Source organism: Heterocephalus glaber, unplaced genomic scaffold (genome assembly GCF_053883595.1).
Source record: "Heterocephalus glaber isolate CG9 unplaced genomic scaffold, H.glaber_assembly_v1.0 deba00000331, whole genome shotgun sequence".
Classification (NCBI taxonomy): Eukaryota; Metazoa; Chordata; class Mammalia; order Rodentia; family Bathyergidae; genus Heterocephalus; species Heterocephalus glaber.
The window spans coordinates 3281558-3305636 of NW_028258142.1; the positions used below are offsets into that span (position 1 = coordinate 3281558).

Genomic DNA, 24079 nt, shown 5'->3' on the forward strand with positions numbered 1-24079 from the left:
AATTTTCTATGAGTAATTAACTAAGGTTAAAATAATAAATTAGTACTGCCTAACACTAAAATGTGTTTATAAGTTAAAATTCAATTCTTCATATTTTCTTTTTTTAAATTAATTTTATTGGTACACTTAACATATACAATATAATGACATTCATCATTGGAAATTTGTGCATTTATGTAATCTATCTTGGTTCTTATTCTTTTTCCCCAATTCCCCTAGCCCCCCCCTTCAACCCCTCCTCCCCTCTCTATTTACAATGACTTTGTTTCCATTTTTTTATTTTCTCATATTAATTCCACTCCCTTCTTTCCTTTCCCCTATCCCTTTGGACCTTTTCTTCCTATTTAACATTATCTATACACCTTTTAGTCCTTATTTACACTTTCAGTTTCTCACACCAGAGAAACTATTCAGTATTGACACATGTGTCCTATTTATTTCACTTGAGTATCAACTCAATGTACATCCATTTAGCTATATATGTCTCTAATTTCTCATTCTTTATGGCTGAGCAGTACTCCATTTTATATTTTTAAAAAATACATTTTCTTTATCCAGTCTCCAGTTGATGGGCAATTGGGTTGTTTCCAAGTTTTAGCTATTACAAACTGTGCTGCTATGAACATGGGTGCACATATATCGTTGGGGTATGATTCTTTTAATTCTTTTGGGAAGATACCCAGCAGGGGAATAACTGGGTCAAATGGGACTTCCAATCTAGTTCTTTGAGCTGTCTACATACTGATTTCCACCATGATTGCATGAGTCTACGCTACCACCAACAGTGGAAAAGAGTTCCTTTTTTCCAGCAGGGCTCCTTTCTTCATACTTTCTTTTAAATGTATGGTTATTAACTATTTAAAGTTTAGCAATTATCCAATTTCACTTTATTTTGCCAAATTCAAGTGAAATTAATGTTAATACTTTTATTTTAAATAATATGCATAGTAGATGACCCCAATTTTATAAAAAGCTCTTCTCCCTCCCTCCATCTGTCTTTCTAGCCTGTTACCATTCCTGTTCAGTGGAGACATGTCTAAGAGAATATTCAGAAGATAGTAATGATTTCTTAGTAATGAATTTTGGGTGAATGTTTAGTTTCTTCTTTAAAAGATTTTGTAGTAATTCTTTTTCACTTATACAAAAAACAAGAGAATTTATTGTTTTTTAAAATAGAGGAGGAAAAGAAAAAGTTTTACGAACATAGGAATCAATTCTCTATGAATATGATTCATCAGATTTTCCATAGTGGAATGCAATAATGATGAAATTAATTTAATTCAACAACTTTGTGTTATGTTCCTATAATTAGAGAAATGTCTTAGAAAACAACACTACTTCATATCTTCTGGGAAAACAAAGTACACATTTCAATTAGAACATTTTGAAGAACAATTTTTATTTTCCATTAAAGAAAAATTGGTTCAAATCACAGAACTTAGCCAGATCTCATGCAGAACACAGAGGCAGAGTGATTCAGAATGCTACTTTTGGTACTAAAAGGACTAATATAAATTCTTAATTTCAAGCTTTTGACTTTGTAAACTTACTGGTATTCGTGCTGGAGCAACACAAGATGAAATAAAGTATACAGCAAACTCTTTTGGGAATGATTGCAGCAGCATCAGGCGTCAGAAGACCTACATCCAGCAGTATTTAGATAGCAGCATTTCAACAATCACAACAGTAAAATCAAAATACAGTATACCCAGGTCTTTACTCCTTATTCATACTGCTTATTTTATTAAGAATATAGAATGTTACCTTTATCTCTTGGAGATAATAATGTAGACAGAAATTAGCAGCCACATAAAAAGACATACATATTTAATTTAAACATTGAATTAAAACACTGAGTTCCAAAATTCACACAGAACAATTCTGAATACTATTTCAACCTTTTGTATTTGAGGGGAACAAAGGGAATGCATAGTTGCTCTTTCCCCCAAGCTGTTTTATTTTTTTGAGAAAACATGGTGATAATTCTGAAATGCATATAGGTAAGTTAGCAAACCCCTTCATGCTCTTAGAAACTTAACTTTTTTGTGGCTAAGGTAATGTAATGAACAGATAGTATGAATCTGGTCCATATAAATAAAAATATAGGTGATTTAAGTCCTACGTAAACTTTTTTTCTCATAGAACCATAGAAGTTGACATTTGTAAGGCCCATGTCCACCTGAACAGTCTTCAACTCTAGAAGTGCAGGTAGAGGCTTTAAAATTCACAGACATACACACACACACACACACATACACACACACACACACACACACACACACACACACACGTGGGCTCTCCCTTCACCTTCTAACCAATAGTTCAGCTGTTGTTTCTCTACATGTGGCCTTTGGACCAGCAACCAAAGAGCAAGCTAGCTATGCACATTTAGGGGCTTCACTCCAAGCTGCTGCAATATAAAGCCTGAGGGTATACCAGAAGTCTGTGCTAACCAGCTCTTTCTGTAATTCTGATGTTCCATAAGGTTTGAGGAGCTCTACTGAAAGGAGAGACCTGAGCATGGTACTCTCATAAACACACCCGAACCCCAGCTCATTCAAAGGCAGTCAGTTTAGAAGTCATTTATCATTTCCAGATTTTTCCTCCATAGAGGAAGATACAAAAGACAAGCAAATTTCCAACAGTTTAAACCATACAGATATCCTCATGTCCACTTTCCTTCCTGCAATGCACCACAACTATCCTCACTGAGGCATGCTGAACCTGAGAAATTTACAGCTGTTCAGCATGTTCATAGAAACTTTGGATTTCTATCCCTATTGTCAACTTTTCAACCTTTATGTAATATATGGACAATAAAACAGGACTCTAGAAAACCAAAACATGCAAAATAACACATATTCATTTCTAGTTTGTGAATATGGCTGAAATATAGTCTGATTTTATTTCAGGAAAAAAAATCAAGCTTGACTCTTCATCCACATTAGCCCTATTTAGAAAATGTCTCAAACCCTGCACCTTGTTTATTCCAATCCTTGTAGGCTAGGTAAAAGTCCCTCTGCAGCTCGTGAGGCTGTGGGAAACTAGAAAATAAATGCCTAAAGATGGTGCTAAACTCCTTTTATCTACCTGATTCTGGGCCTGCACTTTGAAATAAATCTCATTAGCTACATCAACATACCAGCAACATTCTCTGCAAAACAAAAATCACATGCTTTCAGTTTTAAAAACACCTTCTCATAGTCAAAAGCTGAATGGCCCTGACAATATGCTGCAAACTAGTATTTGATTCCTTCCCAACAAGATGGGAAGATTTCCACTGGAAATCAACCCCTCTTCTAGGATCTTTGCTATTTCTAAATGGCAACTTTGTTTAACCAGGGACACGTGCATTGCCAGATTCAATAACAGGACACCCATTCTGCATTCTGACTCTGTGTCTTCTTTCATAGTTGTTAGGTGCCCCCAAGGCCCACCTACAATTACCCTCACTCAATGATGTGTCAGGAAGAGTTCCAGCCTGGGATGATGGAAGCTCAATTCACCTACCCAAGTCTCCTTAGCAAGGTAGAAGCACAGCTTGGTTGCTACTCAGTGGAGCAGTCCCAGAAGAGCCTGCTGCTGTAGCCAGAGTCTGATTCTGGAGTTGGGATTCCACTCACCCTGTTGGCAAACTTGGACCACTGCATCCTGCCACTTCAAAAAGAAACAACACATGTCCAACACTCCGGGGAAATGAATCCTCAGAGATGTGGCGTCCCCCAGGCCTAGCACCCCAGCAAAGGGCCTCATGATGATGATGCCAGGTTTGGCTGTCCTGCCATGTAACTCTGAAGAAACTGGCTGCTTTAGAAACAATTTGCTCATGAAGCCTGTATTCCTCACAATTTGCTGTTTTTTAAAAAGTATTAATAAGACAGCCAGGACAAACCCTAAATTCAGACAAAATAATGAGGGTATAGGGGGTGTGGGCCAAACCTCTTGAACTCCTTGACTTTGTCAGAAACTGGAAGCCTGAGCATAGAAATGTGACTCACTGTAAGAAACGAGCAGAGAAAAATAATAAAAGACAATGCATATGAAATAGTTCATGAAGGAACGACCAGAAAAATTCAAGACCACTGAGGATGATGCATTCCTTGGATGAATTTCCAGTGAATATTTCATAGACATCCAAAGGCCAACTGAAGCAGAAATCATCTGGTTGGATCAGAGAACAGGAGCCTGGAAGCTGCTTCTGTCCATCCAGTTCCCGTGGTCCCTTTGCAGTAAACAGCCCCCACAGAAGTTCACAGAAGCCTATGGCCCAAGGACCATGCCCTGCAAGCCCAAATAAAACAATGTTCTTGATTTCCTGAACAATTTAGTGATCCATTTCATACTCCACATAAGCCCGTAACATCCTGAAGGCCTCAAGTTTCATCTTTGGCATCTTTCAGAAGTCTCCTGACTGATACTGAGTCCAGTTACTAGAAAACCTCTTCCCTTATGGGGCACATCAGTATGGAGGCCACACAAAACAGATGCACCCTTGAAGGGCCTACCTCCTATCTGTATCTGCATGCCTGGGGCTCTGAAAAAGTACTGCCCAACACCCCAGGTCAAGCATAGACCACCCTTCCTCAGCCCCAACTACAGGAGCATCCACCATGTGACATGCACCTTGACTGCCCAAAATAAGCCCACTAAAGGACACAAAAAGAGCTTGACAGAGCCACAGAGATCTCTAGAATGATGGCACATTGGTAGTCTAATTTTAATAATCAATTTACAGTGTATTGAAAAACAGTAGTGTAATGTAGTGTTCCATATAAAACCCACAGAGCACAAACTCACACCAGTTTGTAGGTTATTGTGCTGACTGCCATTCCCTAAGAGTCTAGAGAATTTAAGTGGTGGAGCCCAGTTCCGATTCACATCAGTTATCTTTTCAATCTGACTTCTCTGACAACTGAAAATTTGAAACAGCACAATGTACCTTGAGATATCCAGAAATTTGTTCTCCAGCAAAAAGATGAGGCTTTTCACCCCAAAGGTGACATCAAAACCTCGTGATATATGATTAGCTCCTTAAACATGGTCTCACTATGGCAAATGGTGTCAGTGTTGAAATAGAGACAGAGAAAATTCAGCTGAGGTTATTTCCACGATATACACAAGGTAGACTGCTCACAAGTCACCTTGCTACTCTTGGTACACATGGTTGCTAATGCTTAGGAGCTACACCAAGCCCTGCAAGTAAGCCAATGCCCAGGGCCTGTAATGCTCTACCGATCTCACAGAGTAAATAGATGTGTTGGCCTCAGAAACCTAAGACAGCAGCTGAACCTGCCACACTGAGAAACCCCAGTGTGGAATTGGAGTAAAACATCCTAACTAATACATTACAACATACAATATTAGATATGCTCATCTTACTAAAAATAGGTCACACCAAAGATGTCTGAAGCAGCCAGATGCAGTAGTACACACCTGTAATCCCAAATATTCTGAGGCTGAGGCAGGAGGATCACAAGTTCAAAGCCAGCCTAGGCAACATAGTAAGATCTTGTCTCAAAATAAAAAAAAGAAAAGACCACGGTTGCACTTCAGTGATAGAGCATCCCTGAGTTCAATCCTCAGTATAGCAAAAAAAAAAAAAATGTCTGAGCATTTTAAATTGTTCTTCAGGTTCAACTTTTCCACTTCTGAAAAAGGAAAACATTCATATACGCTGTAAATTAAAATAAGATAAATGACCACTTCATACTGTTTACTTTCCAAGTCAACAAATATCTGAGAACTTTAGGTCATGTTCTCTTATTCTATATTTATTCATAAAATAAATAAATTATTTTCTGAACATGTCATTAACATCTAATTGAGAAAGACCTAACATGCAGCATTCTTAATGGCGAATAAGAATGTGATTCTTTTTTTTAAAAATAGCTATTTACAATGCACTTTCAACATGGAGAATATTTTCAAATAATGTAGATGAAAATTTACACATTTCAAATATTGAGTTTCCCAAGGAAGTAGTCAGATTGGTGCTTTAGCCCAATTCACTTGATTATATAATTTATATACATGTATTTAATAAAGCTTTTTAAGCAAGAGCATGATGAAGCTACACAATGTAATGCTGCTTCCACACAAGCACTTTACAACTTGTATCCACAACCACATATGGAAAGGAAGCAGATGCTTAGGTTAAGCCATCCACTCCTGCACAGAAGCAGCCTGATCTTGGGTTCCAGTTAATAGAGAGGAATTATCACAGCACTGTCTCAGAGATACTGAGAGAACTGAGAAAAGGCAATAATCTTCAACCTCAGGATTGCAAGACGAGTCATGAGAAGTCAGAGGCTGTGCATGACTCATGTGATTCAGCCAGCATCTCTCCCTGCCTCTCTAACTCATTGTATCTGAGCCAAAGGAAGAATCTAACTATGGTAAACATTAGAAGGAGGAATTCTGGAGAGAAGTAAGTTGAAATTAAAAAAAAAAAAAGCACAAGAGATTGGCACCCCAGCGGCCAGGAAATGATTAAGCTACTCTCAATGTGTAAAATAGAGCAATTTAGTTAAAAGCAAAGTTTTCCTAAAACATCCAGAAAGTTGCCTCAGTATCCCACATTCCTGAGCACATACATGGTGAAGATAGCACAGACTCCATCTATCAGGATGTCTCTTGGGGAAGCAGAACAAGAAAGTACTTCCGACCACCTCACTGTATTCATTGGTGGGGAACTGGACTTGCTGCTCGCACATGGGAAGCAGCAAGCATCAGCTATTTAAGTGCTTCAGAACCCATCTCCCAGTGTAAAAGCAAAACTCCTAGGAAAAAAATAACAGCTACCTTGGGACACCAAAGCAGCTAAATCTGGAGACAGCATCAATTTTCTTTGAAGCACACTGAAAACCCTGGCTCTCCAGCGGCCTGACTTCAAAGCCACACACAACTTTTCTCCTTCAGCCTGGCTGCTGGAGAAAAGGCATGTGTCTAGGAGGCCTCTTCACTAAGTCAGGCAAGGGAGAATGCTTTCGAACTGGGCATGGTGAACTATATAGTAGGGAAAAATCCACCTTGGAAGCAGAAGCCTGGCAAACGCTCCGCTTGCACATCTCTGGGTAAGTGATCTGTCATAGGGTCTCTACTACACCCCATTCAGAACATTTCATGTATTTTTAGATCACAGCAGAAAGTAAGCTATTGTTAATATCAAAACTGGTCTCAGAAGTAGACTCAACCTAAATTCTAAATAGAATTTGGCACAGCAACATGCAGGAAGAATATCCTATGTAACTATAAAATATAGTGTGTGCATCTATGTTTAGCAAACTTGGGGGCTTGCAAGTGCCACTAGTCACCTCTGTGCTGTGCCTCTAGTCTCTGCCAGGCCAGCAGCATCTGGGTAGGGCTGAGGCAATAAATGTGCCCAATGCGGCTAGCAAAGGGAAGGAAGCATTACCCATTATATTTTTAATGCTTCCATTAATGTGCCTATAAAACAGAAGACAACATGGAAATAAAATCATCCTGCTTGTGCATGCAAGTCCAACCACAGCCAAGGGGCATGTCTTTGTACACCATGAATTCATATACAAAAAACTGTTCCAGCATCTGCATGGTGGCTTCAAGTCCCACAAATCACATGAGGTATCATTTCCAAGATATAATATTTCTGCTCCTGTATTTCCATAAAATACAAAATACTTCCATGCAAAAGACTTACAATATTCTTTAAAATACTCACATACGCTCATACAATGCCTCTTTCCCTAGGAACAAACATGAAAATTCATAATTTCTCATTGTTCTAGCAGTTTCCTCTTATTCTGCCCAGGGCTTTATTTATACAAATGTAAACACTGTACTATTCACTCGGGTATAGTTACTGAAAATAAATTGATGAGCCAGAAAAGTTAACATGCCTCAGGCTTACACTGAATTTGTTTTTAACAAAAATTTGACATTTTATATGGAGTCCTGATCTGGCATTGGTACACATTAGGCAAAATTCTTTTTATAAAAACAAAGTGTTCTTCCTTTTGTCTCCTAAAATATATTAGTCTTACAGTCTGAAAATAACTCTCCTAATATAGGGTAATTTAATATTTCCATACCATTTTTTCATTGCAAACATAAATATGAAAATTACATTTATAACTCAAGTATGATAGTTTTAACCCCAAACAAACATTATCAGAGGGACTATTCGGGGAAAACATATATTGAAACATTACTACAAATTTAATTAATTGTACAAGGTAGAATATTCCTAAGTATATTCTTTCACAAGAGATCAATCATTTAGAATGCTTTATCCACATGGCTTGATGGTTACGCACATGACTACTGGATTCTGTTCCATCTTTGATTCCATAGAAATTGCTGTGTACACATCATCCTTATGACTTTTTAAAACTCTCCATATGGTTGGGTAGTTGGTTCCATATAAGGCGTAGCTAATACCTGAGCCAGGTACATACATAAGATACCCAGTTTTATTCTCAGAAACTCATCCACATCTTCTACAGTGAGAACAGTTGTTCTTGAGGTCTTCCCCTGGCTCCACTTAGTTACCTCAAAAAGTCCAAGTTTATAGGGGAGTTGTAATGGACAGAGTCACTGCTTCAATCCTGTGCTGATCTCCTGAGATGAACTACGTGAGTCTGGAGGTCACAAACAGACATCGTGTGACTTCCTTAGCTCTGAACACTATTTACAAGTGGGAGTGGAGGCCCTCTGTGTACTCAGACAGCAGAAAGTCTCTTTCTCACTTAGAAGATGTATCTCCACATAAATGGTGAGTAAAATTAACACTCTGTATTCATGACTGTATTTTAAAACACAGCTTATAATATTGCCTCTTTTAACATTGAAGAATTAAAGCACAAATTTTTTTCTAGATAAATCTGCTTCAAAATGCACACTGCAAATATTTCTCACCATATTTAAGTGGTTGTTTTTTATTCTATAAAGAATTAAACATATCTATAAAATACTATGAAGGTTTCACTCCTCAAGAGGTATAAAATTACACAGCATTTTCTTTTGTGTCTGATTTATAAGTAAGAGATAAAATAAAACTGAACAATAATCTTCACTGGACCTAGGAATCTCCTAAACGAACCAGAGTTCCCTGTAACATAAGTGGAATGTACCTAAAATAATATGAATTGTTATTGGGATAACAAGTTGCAACATGGCTCAATAGCGCACTGAATTTCCTCTTATGAGCCACATGCATGGGAACTGGGCAGGCAAACCCCATGTGACTTCTTCACACGTGAGTACAGTTGGTTGATGGTGGGGTGTCTATCCGACTTTTGTTTTCTTTGTTCTCGTTGAGAGGTGATTCACTTTTAATATGGCACTTGAACACTTGCTTATAGGCCTTCCTGAAATTTTCAGAGAGAAATGCATATATGATAGGATTTACCGAGGAATTGCTGTAGGCCAGGCAGTGCGCAGTGATCCTGAAGAAGAAGGAAGCCGGGGTCAGCGGGAAGGCCCCAAATTCAGCCCAGAGATGGATAATGTGGTGTGGCAGCCAAGATATCCCGAATACCACCACCACCACCAGGACCGTCTGCGCTGTCTGGAGGAAGAGGAAAGAGAGGAAGGCGAAAAAGCAGGGGTGAAGAGGAAGAAAAGGAGATGCATGGACTACAACACCAAAAGAATCTAGCGTGCTAAAACCTAGGATAGGTTAATTTCATATTTATTTTCATGGGATCAAACAAAAGATACTAAACCTGCTACACGTGCTAACTTTCACTTCATAGGATATTTCCATTTGTAAAAATTCTTCAAGATTGGTCATTACCTTCCACAGCAACAATTCTACGATGTGTATGAAATGCGTTATAAGAAGCATGCTCTAGAACAGTGATGGCAAACCCTTTAGAGACAAGTGCCCAAACTGCAACCCTGAAACCCACTTATCACAAAGTGCCAACACTGAAATTAAACATGAATACTGAGGTTTTAGTTTAGAAGAAAAAACAACTTATGCATTAACATCTTTTGTCTTAAAAGAAAAACAAATAACATATGTGCCACAGGTTTGCCACCGCTGCTCTAGATCATGGAAATAGAAATGTACAAATGTTAAATCTCTTAACTTTTATACCAGCAAAACTCTTCAAATGTGCACACACTAAGCTGTATCACTGTGGTAGCTCAGATGAGCGTTGAACTTTGTTCCCAATAGTTATTTACATGCACAAGTATGAAAATGTTTATTTCTCCTCATTAAACTTCAGTAAATTAAAGACCACATTAATTAATGCACTGAGGCATTCCAGTTATAGCCTATGGACCACTTGGCCAATTTTCTCCCTGGCTTTTATCTTAGCCCTCCCCATACTGCTCCTAAATCAGAAGTACTTGGAAATCTGAGACAGGATCCAAGTGTTCCCTTTTCAATTCCTCCTGAGCTAGGAGGAAGTTGTCCCTGTTTAACAACCTCAGTATAAGAGGATATGAGCTTCCTCTGCTGAAGCCCTGTGTGTTGTGTACATGAACATGGACCCCAACTGGCCACAAACCCAGAAGTCTGGGACTCAGCCTCTGAAGGACTTCCCTATCCAGTATCTGTTGAAAAGCAACAGCTAATTGTGATTATTAAAAATGATCTCTATGGATTCAAACAGAAGACAATAGTGTATCTTATTTAAATGCCTCAATTCAAAGAATCTAGTATTTGTGAACTGTAAAATACAAAGCAACCAGTGAGCTCCTTCCTTAAAGAGATACAGCTCCAGAACCATGCTGCGTCTTGCTGTTCACAGCAGAACCCGTACAGCTAGCCTGTCATCCAACACTGGCTGAGCACTGGCTGCATGCACTACATTGCTGGGTCCCCTCCACAGCCCTGTGAAGTAAACCCTAGGGGGACCCATGGGTTGTAAACATGGAAACTGAGACTCAGAAGAATTAAGACAGCTGCATGATTCCCCACAGTAGAATTCAAAGTTAGAGGTGAAGGCTAGGTCTGCATGCTCCCAAATCCACGTTCAGAAATGCTGAGAGCTTCGCAAAGAGAGGCTCACAACCCTACCTGGGCACCATCAACTATATCTCCCTCTCTGCTGCACAGGGCTCCTTAAGCATCTGGGGGACAAAGGCCTTCATAAGAGAATATTTGTGTCACTTCTCCAACTTGATGAGACGAGCAAGCTCTGGCTTCCAGCCCTTGTCCCAGGGCTGGAAATCAAGCGACCTCTTGCTTTCCCTCAGACACAGTCCAAGGTGCCATACTGTAGAATACACTTGGACACTTCCAGTGGAAAGCGGAAGTTTGAGCTGATAGCATTACTGCGTCCCTCTGGGCATCGCTACCTACTTCACAGACCTAGAAGGCACGAAGCCCTGACGTTCCAGTCAGGGTGCTGAAGTGCATCACAAGCTTGACCTGACTGATGGCTGTCAGTCTGTTGTTCTTTTGCAATCTGACCAAAAGGTATGAACAGGAAGGAAAGTTAGCAGGTTTTTGAAAGAAGAAAGATGAAAACATATAGAGGCTTATTTTTCTCATACTGAAGGTAGAATAAGACACGGGAAAATGGCTCCATGACTAAGACATCACTGTCAAAGCTGGGCATGAGTAAGACATCACAGTTAAAACACACCTAAAACACCTATAACCCCAGAATTCTGGGCAGCTGAGGCAGGAGGATTGCAAGTTCAAGTCCAGACTGGGAAATCCGGCAACTTAGCAAGACCCTATCTCAAAATAAAAAAATAAACAGTGGAGTGTGGCTGGGCATGTAGCTCAGTATGAGGCTTAGGTTCAATCCTCAATACAAAAACTTTTAAAAATCACTATTAAGACACAAATCCTTCCATGTAAAACACAAAGACCTCATGCTCTGCAGGACTACCATTAGTCAAAGAAAGAGGAGAAAGAGATCACAGCTCCACACAGCTCAAGAATGAGGGGCACATTCCTGAAGGGCAAGAGGGTTTTCTTACTACTTCTCATGAGTGGGGATCCTACTCTTCTTGAAGATGATACTGAGGATTTAATATGTGAGATACTAACCTTTTCAGGACTGATCCTAGTTATTAAGACCTAAGTAGATATTTATCAAAACTGTAGATTGGAAGCCAGGAACAGGGTCCAGGCAGAAATGGAGAGGAAGGTTAGATTTCAGGTCAAGGCCAGCAAATGCCAGCAGTCAGGAGCCTCAGGATATGAGAGCTAAGCTCTCTATCTACAGGCACCATGGGCTGTGCAAGACCACGGAACTGACAGCAAGTCTGGGCCATACACTGGCTGTCCATCCTTGCACTTCATCTGTAAAGAGAAAAAACAGGGAAATGATTCCCAGACTGGGCCTCATCCATATAACCACTGAAACAACTGAGGTGTAAAAATCTGTTGACAGGTGTTACAAGGTAAACGCTTACGTATTAAAGCTGCTTATCACATGACACACAAAGCAAACAGGTAATTTGCTCACCTATATGAAGGGAGTGTTTGCAGCTGATCCATTTATCCATTAGTGTGTGAGAAATAGTCTCAGATGATTTAATCAAACAATCTAGATACGATTATGTCCACTAATAAAACAGAAAAGCTCCCCTTTTCTTTTGAAGACAATCAGACCATATCTCCATTTCACAAAATAATCACCCAAACACCATTACATATCACTGCTTCTTGTGGGATATGTTTACTAAGCACAATTGTGTTCAGACTTCAGCAGCTGATTGATAAGATCCATATCTTATCAAAACCCATAGGGCAAATGAATAGCTAGCTGCCCTGACTATGGAATATTTTCTATGGCAGTATTTGTTCCTCTGAGTGTTTATAATTCATTCAAAATTTGGACAAGAAATCTGGGCAAGAGTCATTTCTTTTTCTTGGTCTACTGGTAGCTTTGAACTGTGACTGGATTACAATTTATAATATAAATACTGGGATACAATACCAAATGGGTATTTATATAAACTATTATTTACCTAAGATCACTCCTAAGAGCTTAATAGAGAACTTTGCTCTCAGCTGAGGTTTCCTGTCCTCTGCACTTCTCATCCAAGGTCTCAGCCCACTGGAGTTTGTGTTCTCTTCCCTGGTTTATCAATCAGCACCCTGGACACTGGCCTTGTGCTGAGGCTGCTGCTTCAGACATGGCAACATCAGGAGCCAAATATGTGCATGGCTGGAAATACCAAATGAGTCTGATCTTCCTTCTTGCCTTGGAACAGATGCTGGCAGAACTGAGAAGATGGGAAGCAGGGCAGGAAGAAGAAGTTCCATGCCAGTAGGAAAACAGCCTTCTTGATTCACCATTTCATCATGTCCAACTCAGATCACACTATGTCTAGAATGCACTAGCTCAGAGTTGAAGATGTGGTCAGAATGTACCCTGATTTCAACCCTGGGCTTCTGGGAGGTCAGTATGCCCATGACTACCCAGTACAGAGCTCTAGGCTTCATCCCATTCCTTATGGATTTGGATATTTACCTGGGAGCCTGCCTTTTTAATAAGCTCAGGAGGATGTTTGGAGAAGCACTCATGAATTGTACAAAATCCACAACAAAAGAGAAATTACTTCACCCACCTCAACTTAAAGAGAATCAAAGAGATGTTTTATTCAATACCAACAACCTCCAAGGCTGAAGCAGCCCATTGTCAGAAGAAGCAAGAAAATCTACTTCCCTTCTTTCCCTCTGAAATGGGAATGTAACACAGAGACTTCCCTGTGTGAAAATGAGGTAGACTTGTTTTCATTTCTTACAGGATCATTTGCCTCTACAGGAGCTGGAGTTACAGGCGGTGTATGAACAATTAACCTCATGCATCTATTTAAAGCATAGAATCCCAATACTACCTGCAGATAGAGGAAAAAGTCATTAAAGCTGTATACTAATATTTACTACACAAGATTAGATTCTTTATTAGGGTGGTTTCTTTTTGTTCCTTAAACTGAGAGTATCTGAAAAATACTCTTCTGATCATGGGATGCTCTTTTTCAAGCCATTTAAGACATCTTTCCCTTTGCTCCCATTTGAAACATCTGTCCTTTCTTCAAAGAGTCTCACTCACAATGTGAGTAGTGAAAATAGGCTGGGAATAAAAGGGTGACTAGAAGATGAGAACGATGAAAAGCACTGAACAATTTGTATAAATGACAGCCAAAAAGCTATAGAACTATTTCAAATCAGAGAAATAGAAAGTAAAAACTACCCAAAAAGCACCTAGTGAAAAACCCAATGGTTAATCCAACATGGAGATAGTCCTTGATCCAGATCATCTCCTCAAAGCATCCATCCAGCTCACTGCCCATCAAATTCTGAAGCCTTCCACACATTACACAAGAATTTATTTTAGTATCCCATGAGCCTCATTTCAGAAACACAGTTTTGTATCTAGTAAAGCTTAAATCAAAATATTGAATCAGTTATAAGGCTGTATACTATTATTTCTGTAATAAAAATCACATCCTCTTTTGCATTTTCCTCCAAACACATAGGATAACCGTTCAACATGTTTATCATGGAAAGGTGAACTCTCCACTTCGTAAGAGTCATAAATCTCACCTGATACTGACATGGTATGAATGTCTGTGTCCACCCTCTGCAATCACACATTGACAACTAATTATCATGATAATGGGATTAAGAGATGGAGCCACTGGAAGGTGATTAGGTCATGGCATTGATCCTTCATGAATGGGATTGGTGTTTCTGTAAAAAAGCCCCAGAGAGCTGCCTGACTCCTCCTACTTGTAAGGACATAGAGGGAAGGCAGTATCTATGAGCCAAGATAGATCTCGAATCTGTTGGCACTTGATCTTGGATTTCCAGTGTCCAGAACCACAGAAGATAAACTTCCATTTTTTTACAAGCCACCCAGTGTGTATCACTTTGTTATGGCAGTCTGAACAGATGATGACAGTGCAGAGAAAGGAAACTGTACTTAGCTCTTGAGAAGAAGGCCAAGAAACAAAGTAAAAAAGAGCAAACTATCATAATCTATATCCTATCAGTCTGTTATCCATCAAAAACTATATCCCATCAGCCCATTCTCTACCAAAGCCCCTAGGACACTGATCCACTAGCCACCACACATTGCGATCATGGGCAGCAATGCCTGTGCTAAGATCTGGGAGCAAAGCTCACAACAGATCAGCATCCATCGTCACGGGAACTGACCATCTATTCTGCTTTCTTCTCTACATCTCTCTTTCCTTTCTCTGCTTTCTCTTTCCTCCCACCTCTACCTCCTCTTCCTTCTCCTCATTTCCTCTTTTCTCTCTTTCCACTCCCTTTTCATACCCCTCCCCTGCATCTCTCTTATCTCTTTCTTAGACACACTTGTGCCCTACCACTGCCACATTTATTTGTCTTATGTAAACAAAAAGGAAATTAAATATATCAAAAGAGAACTAACACCTGTTCAGTAGTGAATAAGGGCCAGAGACTGTGAGAAAATAAGGTAAATTTTCTTCTCTTTTTCAAATGCTAATACCTTCTTTCTACTACAGTAAGAATGAACAAAAGATAGCTTTATATAAATATATATTTCACACATATATGCTTATATTCAAAGCAGTTGTTAAATTACTAAATTTACATTTTTATTGTAAAATAAAATAGCTTTTCTAATCATTGCTTATAAAATTTGTTTCCTTTCTTTTAACCATTTTGCTTTTCTCTAGGAACTTTACAGTTTCTCTCTAACACTTCTCAAATATAGAGAATAAAATAACCATGGATACAAATGTAATCCACTTAATATTAAAAAAAAATCATTGCATTCTTTCAGTAACCATAAAATCTTTTAAATCAATAATAAACGTTTAGCAATGGTGTCATCTCTGTTAAAATCCAGCGAGCCTGCTCCCTCCCAAAGGAAATTAGTCTTTCCCTCCCTGGCTTCCAATTGAACAGTGCTTTGGGATTCAGGTATTTCTCTTCTACTACAGTGTTGGCTTCCAAATGCAGCCAGTTCCTTTTATAATCCTGTGGGTCGGCTCAGTCCTGCACAGGGTAGGTACTCTATAAACAACTGTCCAAGGGAAAATTGTAAATAATCTTTAATTGTTTTTAATGACTCATTTTCTTAGAAATGAGAACTGTGGTTCAAAAGGCTTTCTAATGGGCTGAAAAATGTAAAAGCTACAGTATAACAGTGCCTCATTGAAAACAGGAGGAGATCAGCTTTGGGCTCTATTCCATTCACGTAATTCAACAGCTAACTTTGTTAGATGTCCTGAAGAGGGGCCTACAAACTTAAAATTGTGCTTTCGAACCAATTTTCTGCCGTTGGTTATCAACTCCCAGAAAGAGGCAGGTTTTAGCCACATTGTGGTTTACAAACAGGAAAGTCAGGAAGAACTATCTTTTACTCGAGTAGAATTTTTTAGAGTAAATGTGATTAAATTATAATTTCTGCAAATTACATATGTCAATGATCATAATAATTACTTAGAAGGAAAAACAAGCTATTAAATTATTAGTGATGTTTATAGGTTAAAACCTTGGTCATAATCTTTTCCTCCCTCATCAGATTATCTAATAACTTCATTCCACTGTCTAAAATCAGAAATTATATCGATCTGATCTGAATATGAATTGAATTAATCCTGATGTGTGAAATAGTTTTTTCTCAATATGTAAAAGGTAATGAATATCCCGACAGCTGGATGCTTTAGTATTACTCAGGATAAGCCTGCTGAAATCAGGCATCACTGGGTGATAAAGAGGATTAAAGGTGATTAGGTTCCCTTGCAATCTTTCCTCTTCTTCCCTCTAGGCCAGCGCCTGCATATGCCCAGGGGAAGAGTCAAGAACAATGAAAGGCTCTTGAGTCTTTAGGGAGTAATTATACCAATGCTCTCTCAATGGGAATTAAACCAGACCTTTCGGAATCACAAGAGAGATGGTAAAAATGAAGTAAGATGACTATACTTTTATGCAAATAAAAGTCAGTAATTTGCAAAATCCAAAGCCTACCTTTACTTGCCTCCCTACTTCCTCCTACATTTGAATGCAGGCCACCCTTCTCAAGCCCCTCATTCACTCCTCTCCATCCTAGCAGTAACAAGTCCTGCAAATATCTGTCTGAAGGAATCAAGATTTTTATAGCCTTTGGGAAGATGTAAAGATAATTTAAAACAAAAATAAACTAAGCTCTCGAAAAGGTCAGACACAACAATTGTTTGTGAATGTTACCTTTTTCTTTGATGTTTCTGACTTCTTGGACATGTTCTTCAACTTTTTATGCAAATGATTAAGAACCTGCAAAACATACACCAATGAAATCTCAGTTTGCATCCCACAACCCATTGCCAGTTTTGCCCTGAAAATTACTGACATGCTGAAATAATAACATTACTGTATAATCACTAAAATGGGAAGTAGATGAAGTAAGTAAATGAAGTAAGAAGTAAGAAAGTCTAAATTGCTTAATATGTTTGCTTTGCTACCATTTAAAGAAATCCTGGGACCCTTTTGCATGCTATTGATCTATCTTCTACCTCAGTTTCCTCCAGGAGTCTATGTGTCAACAATTACCTGTTCGCTGCTATGCATCAGGCACAATATCAGATATTAGATAGATTGAAACCAGCACTCTGGGAGTTTGCTTCCCAATGGGGAAAGGCAGGTGAACAAATTAAATTAAGGTGATTGGATCAGCTATTTCTTCAGTGTGGTCAGCCCCAATCATGGCAACATTTGCATGCACATATTCTTTCTCTGTTCCTTTTATGAGCTCTTGCCACTTGAAATCTCCATAAAGCAAATTACTCACCATCAAGCCTCCTTTTGTTTGTTATTCAAATCCCACTGTGATGTGCTTTTAGACAACTTACTTTTCGAGAATTCAGCATCTCTGATGCTTTGTAAAGCATTTCGCAGGGCTTTACAATCGATGACCCTGTCAGGGTATCTCCCTGAGATACACTGGCTTCATTAAGTTCAGAAACTGTTTTGTCTTCTCTTACCAGTATAATATTCAGGAGAAATGATATGAAATGATTTGGTTATGTATAAGAATTTCCAACCTAGACTTGACTGAGGATGCCAACCCTGCAGGACTGGCACCAGAGTTCATTTTTCTCTGCCCTTTATGAGAAAACTGGGAGCCAATTCAGCATCTAGATGACTAAGGGCTTTAGTTTGGCTGTGGACTGCTGGGGGCTCTCCTGGAGAAGTGGAGGTGCACACCAGCCACTTCTGTTACCCTCCAGCACTACAACACAGAAATAATTTAATTGAATTGGCCTTATTGCAGAAGCCTGCTCCCTTTGGCTAGAAGCAGCACTTATGGGGCAGTCAGTCACGTCCTAATTGAGGAGCCACAGATTTATTTACCAACTCTCTAAACCCTATGTAGCTTCAGCAGCTTTCTTCAGAGTATGGATTTCTAACTTCAGATCCTCTGCCCTGTTAAAACACTTGTCACTTCCTGAAATGCAACCCAGTCTTTACTGGCTATGAGAACATTTGGGATAACCAATACATTGACAGTGGGTTACTGTGTTGCCAACCAAAACTGAGGTCCAAAAGCTGGATGTAAAGCAAAGAGACGAGAGGAGCCTTTTACAGCTACAAGTGAGAAAGCCTTAAAAGTGAGATACAGAGGCTAGAGGCAGGACCCTGCCCAAGAAGACAGGGCTGTCCAGCTGACTGGCAGCAGCCTGCCCTGCAGGTGAGACCACAGGATGACAGTGATCACAGGGCAAGGGACACCTGCACAGGCGGTCTGTTTCACATTGGTACAGGGGGTCCACAGCCACCATCACCATAGTAAATCAGGTCATCACTCAGCAACTTCCGAACACCTAGGAATGCTGAATGTTTTCTTCATTCTTCAAATGGTTAATGCAGAACATCCCTAATAATATTTTTCTGAGCCCCATTTCTCTTCAATAGCTCATACAATAAGCACACAATGATACACAGGAGAAAGAAGGTGGGTATCACAATAGTTTATGACTCCGTCTCCCTAAGGGTGATGGTATGGTGGCATTTCCCCACCATTCTATACATTTCCAAGTGTTTGGGGGAAGGTTCTTTCTCAAACCCATGCCAAGGTCATGCTGGGCACATCCTGTGGAAGAATGTGGTGGGTGGGCACATCAGGAGTTTATTCCCTTGTTAGACGAAGATGGGTTCTGTGCAGCAATTAAGGGGAGCAAGAAGTGGGCAACACAGAACCAGAGGGGAGGCATCTTCAGGGGCACTGAGCCAGCAACTGACGTTTGTTCTCCAGCCCTCTGTGTTCCCCAGAGACTGTCATCTGCAAAGAGCTAAACACTGCTAAACACTGCTGCAGAGGGAAACTATAACATGTAGTTCCCTGGTTAAATTTCTCCAAGAAAGGAGAAAAATCCACACATTTTAATCTCAGGTGCCTTGTTAGCCATCTGGGATTCTTCATGTTGACTGACCACCAGACTTGGTCATTGGACAAACAGCCAGTCCTAGACCTAATACTCAAAAATTAATGTCCTTAACTGTCTAGTGTATACTTAATAGCTGAGCCAAAAAATAAAAATAAAAACAAAATAGCAACTCAGAATAACTTATCTCCTGCTAGTCCCACTCTGAAATTAATTTTCAATTACTACTTCAGATGTAAAAGATTTTTGCAGTTGATCTTAGAAACAAGCTATTTCAATACAAAAATATCCAAATGACCATCTATTCATTAAATTCTAAAAATCTATTTTAAACTTTGCACTCTGTATGACTTTTGTTTGTTTATTTGTTTGTTTGGTTTATTTGGTATCTGGGATCAAACTTGAGACCTTTCCCTTGCAAGGCAGGTGCCGGAACCACTGAGTTAAATCCCCTGCCCTCTGTATGACTTTTATAAACTGTTAAATAATAGAAAGATAGCCTGATTCAGTCCTAAAAGTTTACCCGGCCATTTCCATGAAAATTAAAGTGATTTTCCTAAAGACTTTGGAAAAATGGAAAAAAAACATGTGCTTCAGTTCTAACGTTTAATCATCTGCCTTAATTTTTTATTTGCAAGTGACTAGATGATTAAACAAGCCATTTTTAAATAGCTAAAATGGAGTTATTTTCCAAAACCCATACTTTGACTGTATTTCCTTATGCATACATTTTGGCCTGGTCTATTCTTTCAGATAATATCCAAAAATAGAACCACTCAAAACAGACATAATCTGCACAGATGGTATAAATGGGGCAGGAGCATCTGGTTTATTCTAAACATTTTTTCTGGGAAAACACCTTAGGAATAGAAAATAAGAAATATGATCTTGTAGTCACAACCTTATCAAGAACAAAATGAGAGACAGGGAGAGATGAAATTAAAGAAGCTTCAGAATTCGGCTTCTGAGGGGTTTTTCTTATGGTGATGGTTTCCTGAGGGGAAGATGTGCACACTAGACTTTCCCCCAAGAACTCCCATCGTATGACTACTAAACATTAAGTTTAGCTACTCAAACATAAACAAGTTGTACCCGAGGTTTGAGGCGTTTTGATGGGTATAAACTTTTCAAATCTTGTGCAATTAATGAGAAAGGGGGGCTCCCCGGCAGCAAGATGAGGACCAGCTCCCAGCAAGGCAAGGCCGTCCTGGAGCTCGGGAATCAGCAGGGAGTCCCGTGGGAGCTCCACACCTAAACCCCCCAGCGCTGTTGCCAGGCTCTGTCTTTAAAAGGACCAGAACGGGGAAACACCGTGGCTCCACTCCCTCCTGCCCATAGTTGTTTGGGGACTCCCATCAAACTTCTGTGAAGAAATGACCTTTTCCTACTTGGGTTTAGAAAGCTAGCCCGGTTTAAAGTAAAATCCGAAGCGCTGTTCACCGCGCAGAAGGCTGGTTTCCGCAAAGCCAGGGCGTTAAGGGCTCACTGCAGAAGCCCCTGCAGGTCCCAGCTGAGAGTCGCGACCAAGAGCATCCGACCGCGCGCGGGCAGCTCCCACCACCGCAGGGAATTAACTTCCATGTGCCCGCGGATCCGATTTGTGAGCCGCTGAAACCGAGCCCGGGACTCGCCCTCGCCCTCGGAGGAGCAGGCGCATAGCGCACGCACGCCGCCCCAGCACCTGCAGGGCGTGGAGGGCAGCAAAGCAAGTAACCCAGAGGAGGAGAAGCGGTTCTGCGGGACGGCTGGTGCGAATGGCAAACTTTCCCCAGCCTCTCTCAAACTCCAAGGAAGTTTCCCGCGCCAGCCACAGCAATCATGCAAGCAGGAGAGCAAACTGGAGTGGAGAGGATCCTAACACACATCTCTCACACGAACACGAACACGACGTGGGGGACAGGGCAAGGGGAGGGGTGCAGGGAGACTCGGCCAGGGACACGGGGACAGGATGTGGGACCAGCTGCCCCCTCTCCCCTCCGCCCTCCCGGAGACAGCGCGCGCTCAGCGCCCACCTTGGCATAACAAAAGCAGATGAGCAGAAGAGGCAGCAGGTAGCCGAAGACGAAGGTGCACACCACGTAGGCCTTCTTGTGGCTCGGGTTGGGCCACTGCTCCCAGCAGAAGGTCTGGTTGCTGACATCCCTGTGGAAGAGGCGCTGGTGGTAGGCCACGGGCGAGGCCATGACGATGGACAGCGCCCAGATGAAGCCCACGCCCAGGAGCGCGTTGCGGGACACCCTGAGGGAGGAGGAGCGCCGCGAGTGGACGATGGCCACATAGCGGTCCACGGACATCGCAGCCAGAGTGAAGATGCTGACCAGCATGGACACCGTGAATACGTAGTGCGTGAACTTGCAGACGAAGGCGCCCAGCACCCAGGTGGGCAGCGCGTACACCGTGGCCTGGAAGGGGATGCAGAAAAGCAGGTAGGCCAGGTCGGCGACGCTCAGGTTGAGGATGAACAGGTTGGTGGTGCTGCGCGGCTGGCCGGGCTTGCTGCGAGCCAGCACTGTGATCACCAGGCTGTTGCCCAGCACGCCCAAGATGAAGATCAAAGCAAACACCACCAGTGTGATGAAGTTATCCACACCGATGCCGAAGAGCGGCCACGGCTCGGCGGCAAGGGGGCTCTGTCCGCTCCCGTTCCCAGCGCTGAGGTTTGCGGCCGCCAGCTCCATCACCCACGCGGGCGCCCCAGCCCAGGGCAGCGGAGCGCGCTGGAGGAGTGTCTGTCCGGGCAAGCAAGCGCCGGGATTGCCGAGCTCCCAGTCACCTGGCGCTCGAGTCTTCAGCGAGAGCTTTCCCGGATGGGTGGGCAAGTCCGGGTCGGTGCCTGGCGGCTGCGCTCAGGTCCGTGTCCGGCGGCTCTGTCCTTCTGCCAGGCCTTGCCGAAAGGATTCGGAGACGCAAGCCCGCTGCCGGGCTTTCCTGGTGGGGCAGCGGTGGCCAGTGCACAGAGGTCCCTCCTAGCCGCCTTTAACTTCTGCGTGGTCACAAAGCGCAAGGACTAGCTGGCTGCCTCCAAGACGACGGACAGAGCCCTCCCTGCGCCCTACCGTGGCCTTACCTGTTGCTCCCGGCCTCCCCCAGCCGCCGCGCTCCAGGCTCTGCGCGGCGCTGAGCAGCGCACTCCCCGGCCGCTGAGGAGGGCTCGGCCCGCTTCCCGCGTACGCCGCCTCCCCGACGAGCCGCACCGCCAGCTCCCTCCCAGTGTCTGCCGGGGTTCCGGGTCCGTAGTGCACAGGGTGGACGCTCTCGCTCTCTGTGCTTCCTGGTGGTGGGCAGAGCCTGGAGTTCCGGACCTAGGCTGCTTCTGAGAGATAGCGAAGACTCAACCCCGCTCAAGTCTGCGCCCCCTGTGGGCCTCCAGGGTGACCCCCGGAAGTCACAGCGCGCGAGCAGAGACTGGAGCTACGGGTCGCCGCCCACCTCCTGGCTGCGATCCGTGCGCTGGGCCGCCTAGGTGCAGACCCGAGGGAGTCGGGGAAGGAAGGCAGCGGGGCGGCTGGGGAGCAGCACTGCCCCAGCGGGTGGGCGAAGGAGCGCCCAGCCTGGCTCCCTAAGGGTACACGGTTGTCAGTACCTGAGTGTTCTTCTGGAGCAGCTGTCAGTGCCAGCGCTTCCTACCCTGAGAATAAACCTGGGAAATCAAGGATTTGGCACTGCTACCTGGAGTTTCCTAAAATTCTCTGTCTAATCCTAACCTCATCCCTTCAAACGCTAGGGAGGAGATGAACAAGAAAGAAAAGCGAACAGCCCGGATTTTCCTTATAAACGTGTAGAAGAATAAGCTGGGTATAGTGGGCTCAGCTCTCCGGGAGGCTGAGGCAAGTAGATGGCAGGTTCAAATCCAGCCTAGGCAATTTTGGCTTAGGGAGACCTTGTCTCAAAAAGCAAGAAGAGGGGGCCGGAGATTTAGCTCAGTGGTTCCGCCGCCTGCCTTACAAGCGGAAGGATCCGAGTTCAATCCCCGGTACCAAAAAAAAAAAAAAAAGCAAGAAGAGGCCAGAATGAAGCTTGGTGCCAAGGCCCTGGGTTCAATCCCTGCGGGGGGAGGGGACAGAGAAAAGTGTACCGTTGACACCACTTAACTTTGGGTCATTTTTGCCTTACATTACCCACGTGAGTGGCATAAACAGAAGTAGCAACAAGTGAAATACTTCTAAAGTGAGAGAACAGGTGTAATACCGAAGCACTGCTGTAACTCAAATGCATACGGCAACACGAAATTGAGCTGTTCAAGTAGTGGTAGTAAAGAGTATCCTGTTTGAGTAGTTCCCAAAGAGAGAGCTGAAATTGATATTCGTACTTGTAATGTTTATATGATTTGTCCATATTTTATTTCAAAACCACCAGCATGTTTCCAGCATTCTCCACATGGTGACTGAGTGTCCATTACACGCTGGACACAAGGCTGCCGGGAACAGTAACACAAAGAATACTGGCTATGACTTCCTGAAGGGGCTCCCTGTGAATGTGAATAAAGCAGGCAAGAACTGCAATAAAAGTATACAAAGAGAAGAAAGGGGAGTGCCCTTGCTTTGAGGAGTGTGGGAAGCAACTACTATTTCCTTTCTCTATCTCCCTCTCTCTCTTCTCCCTCTTTTTATAGAAAAATTTTGATGCAGCTCATCAAATGCCTACCGTGTACTTTATCTCTTGTATAAAGAGATCGTTTCAAACAGGTTTATTCAAGTCCATTTTCTAGAGGTCTTACAATCGAGTGTGACTTGAGGGAGAATTTTTATCATTATGAACTATTTTT

General features: G+C 42.0%; 1 protein-coding gene across 1 annotated transcript; it reads right to left on the reverse strand.

Annotated features, from left to right (window-relative positions):
• Window position 1: 1 nt before the first annotated feature.
• Galr1 (galanin receptor 1) lies at window positions 2-23287 on the reverse strand. Its single transcript, XM_004861929.3, has 3 exons — window positions 21327-23287; window positions 17141-17206; window positions 2-9547 (listed from the first exon to the last, which is right to left on the reverse strand). Exons 1-3 carry the CDS (start codon window positions 21990-21992, stop codon window positions 9230-9232), a joined length of 1050 nt encoding a protein of 349 aa, XP_004861986.1. The 5' UTR covers window positions 21993-23287; the 3' UTR covers window positions 2-9229.
• Window positions 23288-24079: the final 792 nt, after the last annotated feature.

Excerpts from the sequence above, each read along its gene's own strand:
- Galr1 (XM_004861929.3), bottom strand. The coding sequence starts at position 21,992 with ATGGAGCTGGCGGCCGCAAACCTCAGCGCTGGGAACGGGAGCGGACAG. Across the intron at positions 17,207-21,326 it reads TCTGCTTTTGTTATGCCAAG|GTTCTTAATCATTTGCATAA; the intron begins GTGGGCGCTGAG and ends TATGTTTTGCAG. Across the intron at positions 9,548-17,140 it reads CAGAAACATCAAAGAAAAAG|ACAGCGCAGACGGTCCTGGT; the intron begins GTAACATTCACA and ends CTCTTCCTCCAG.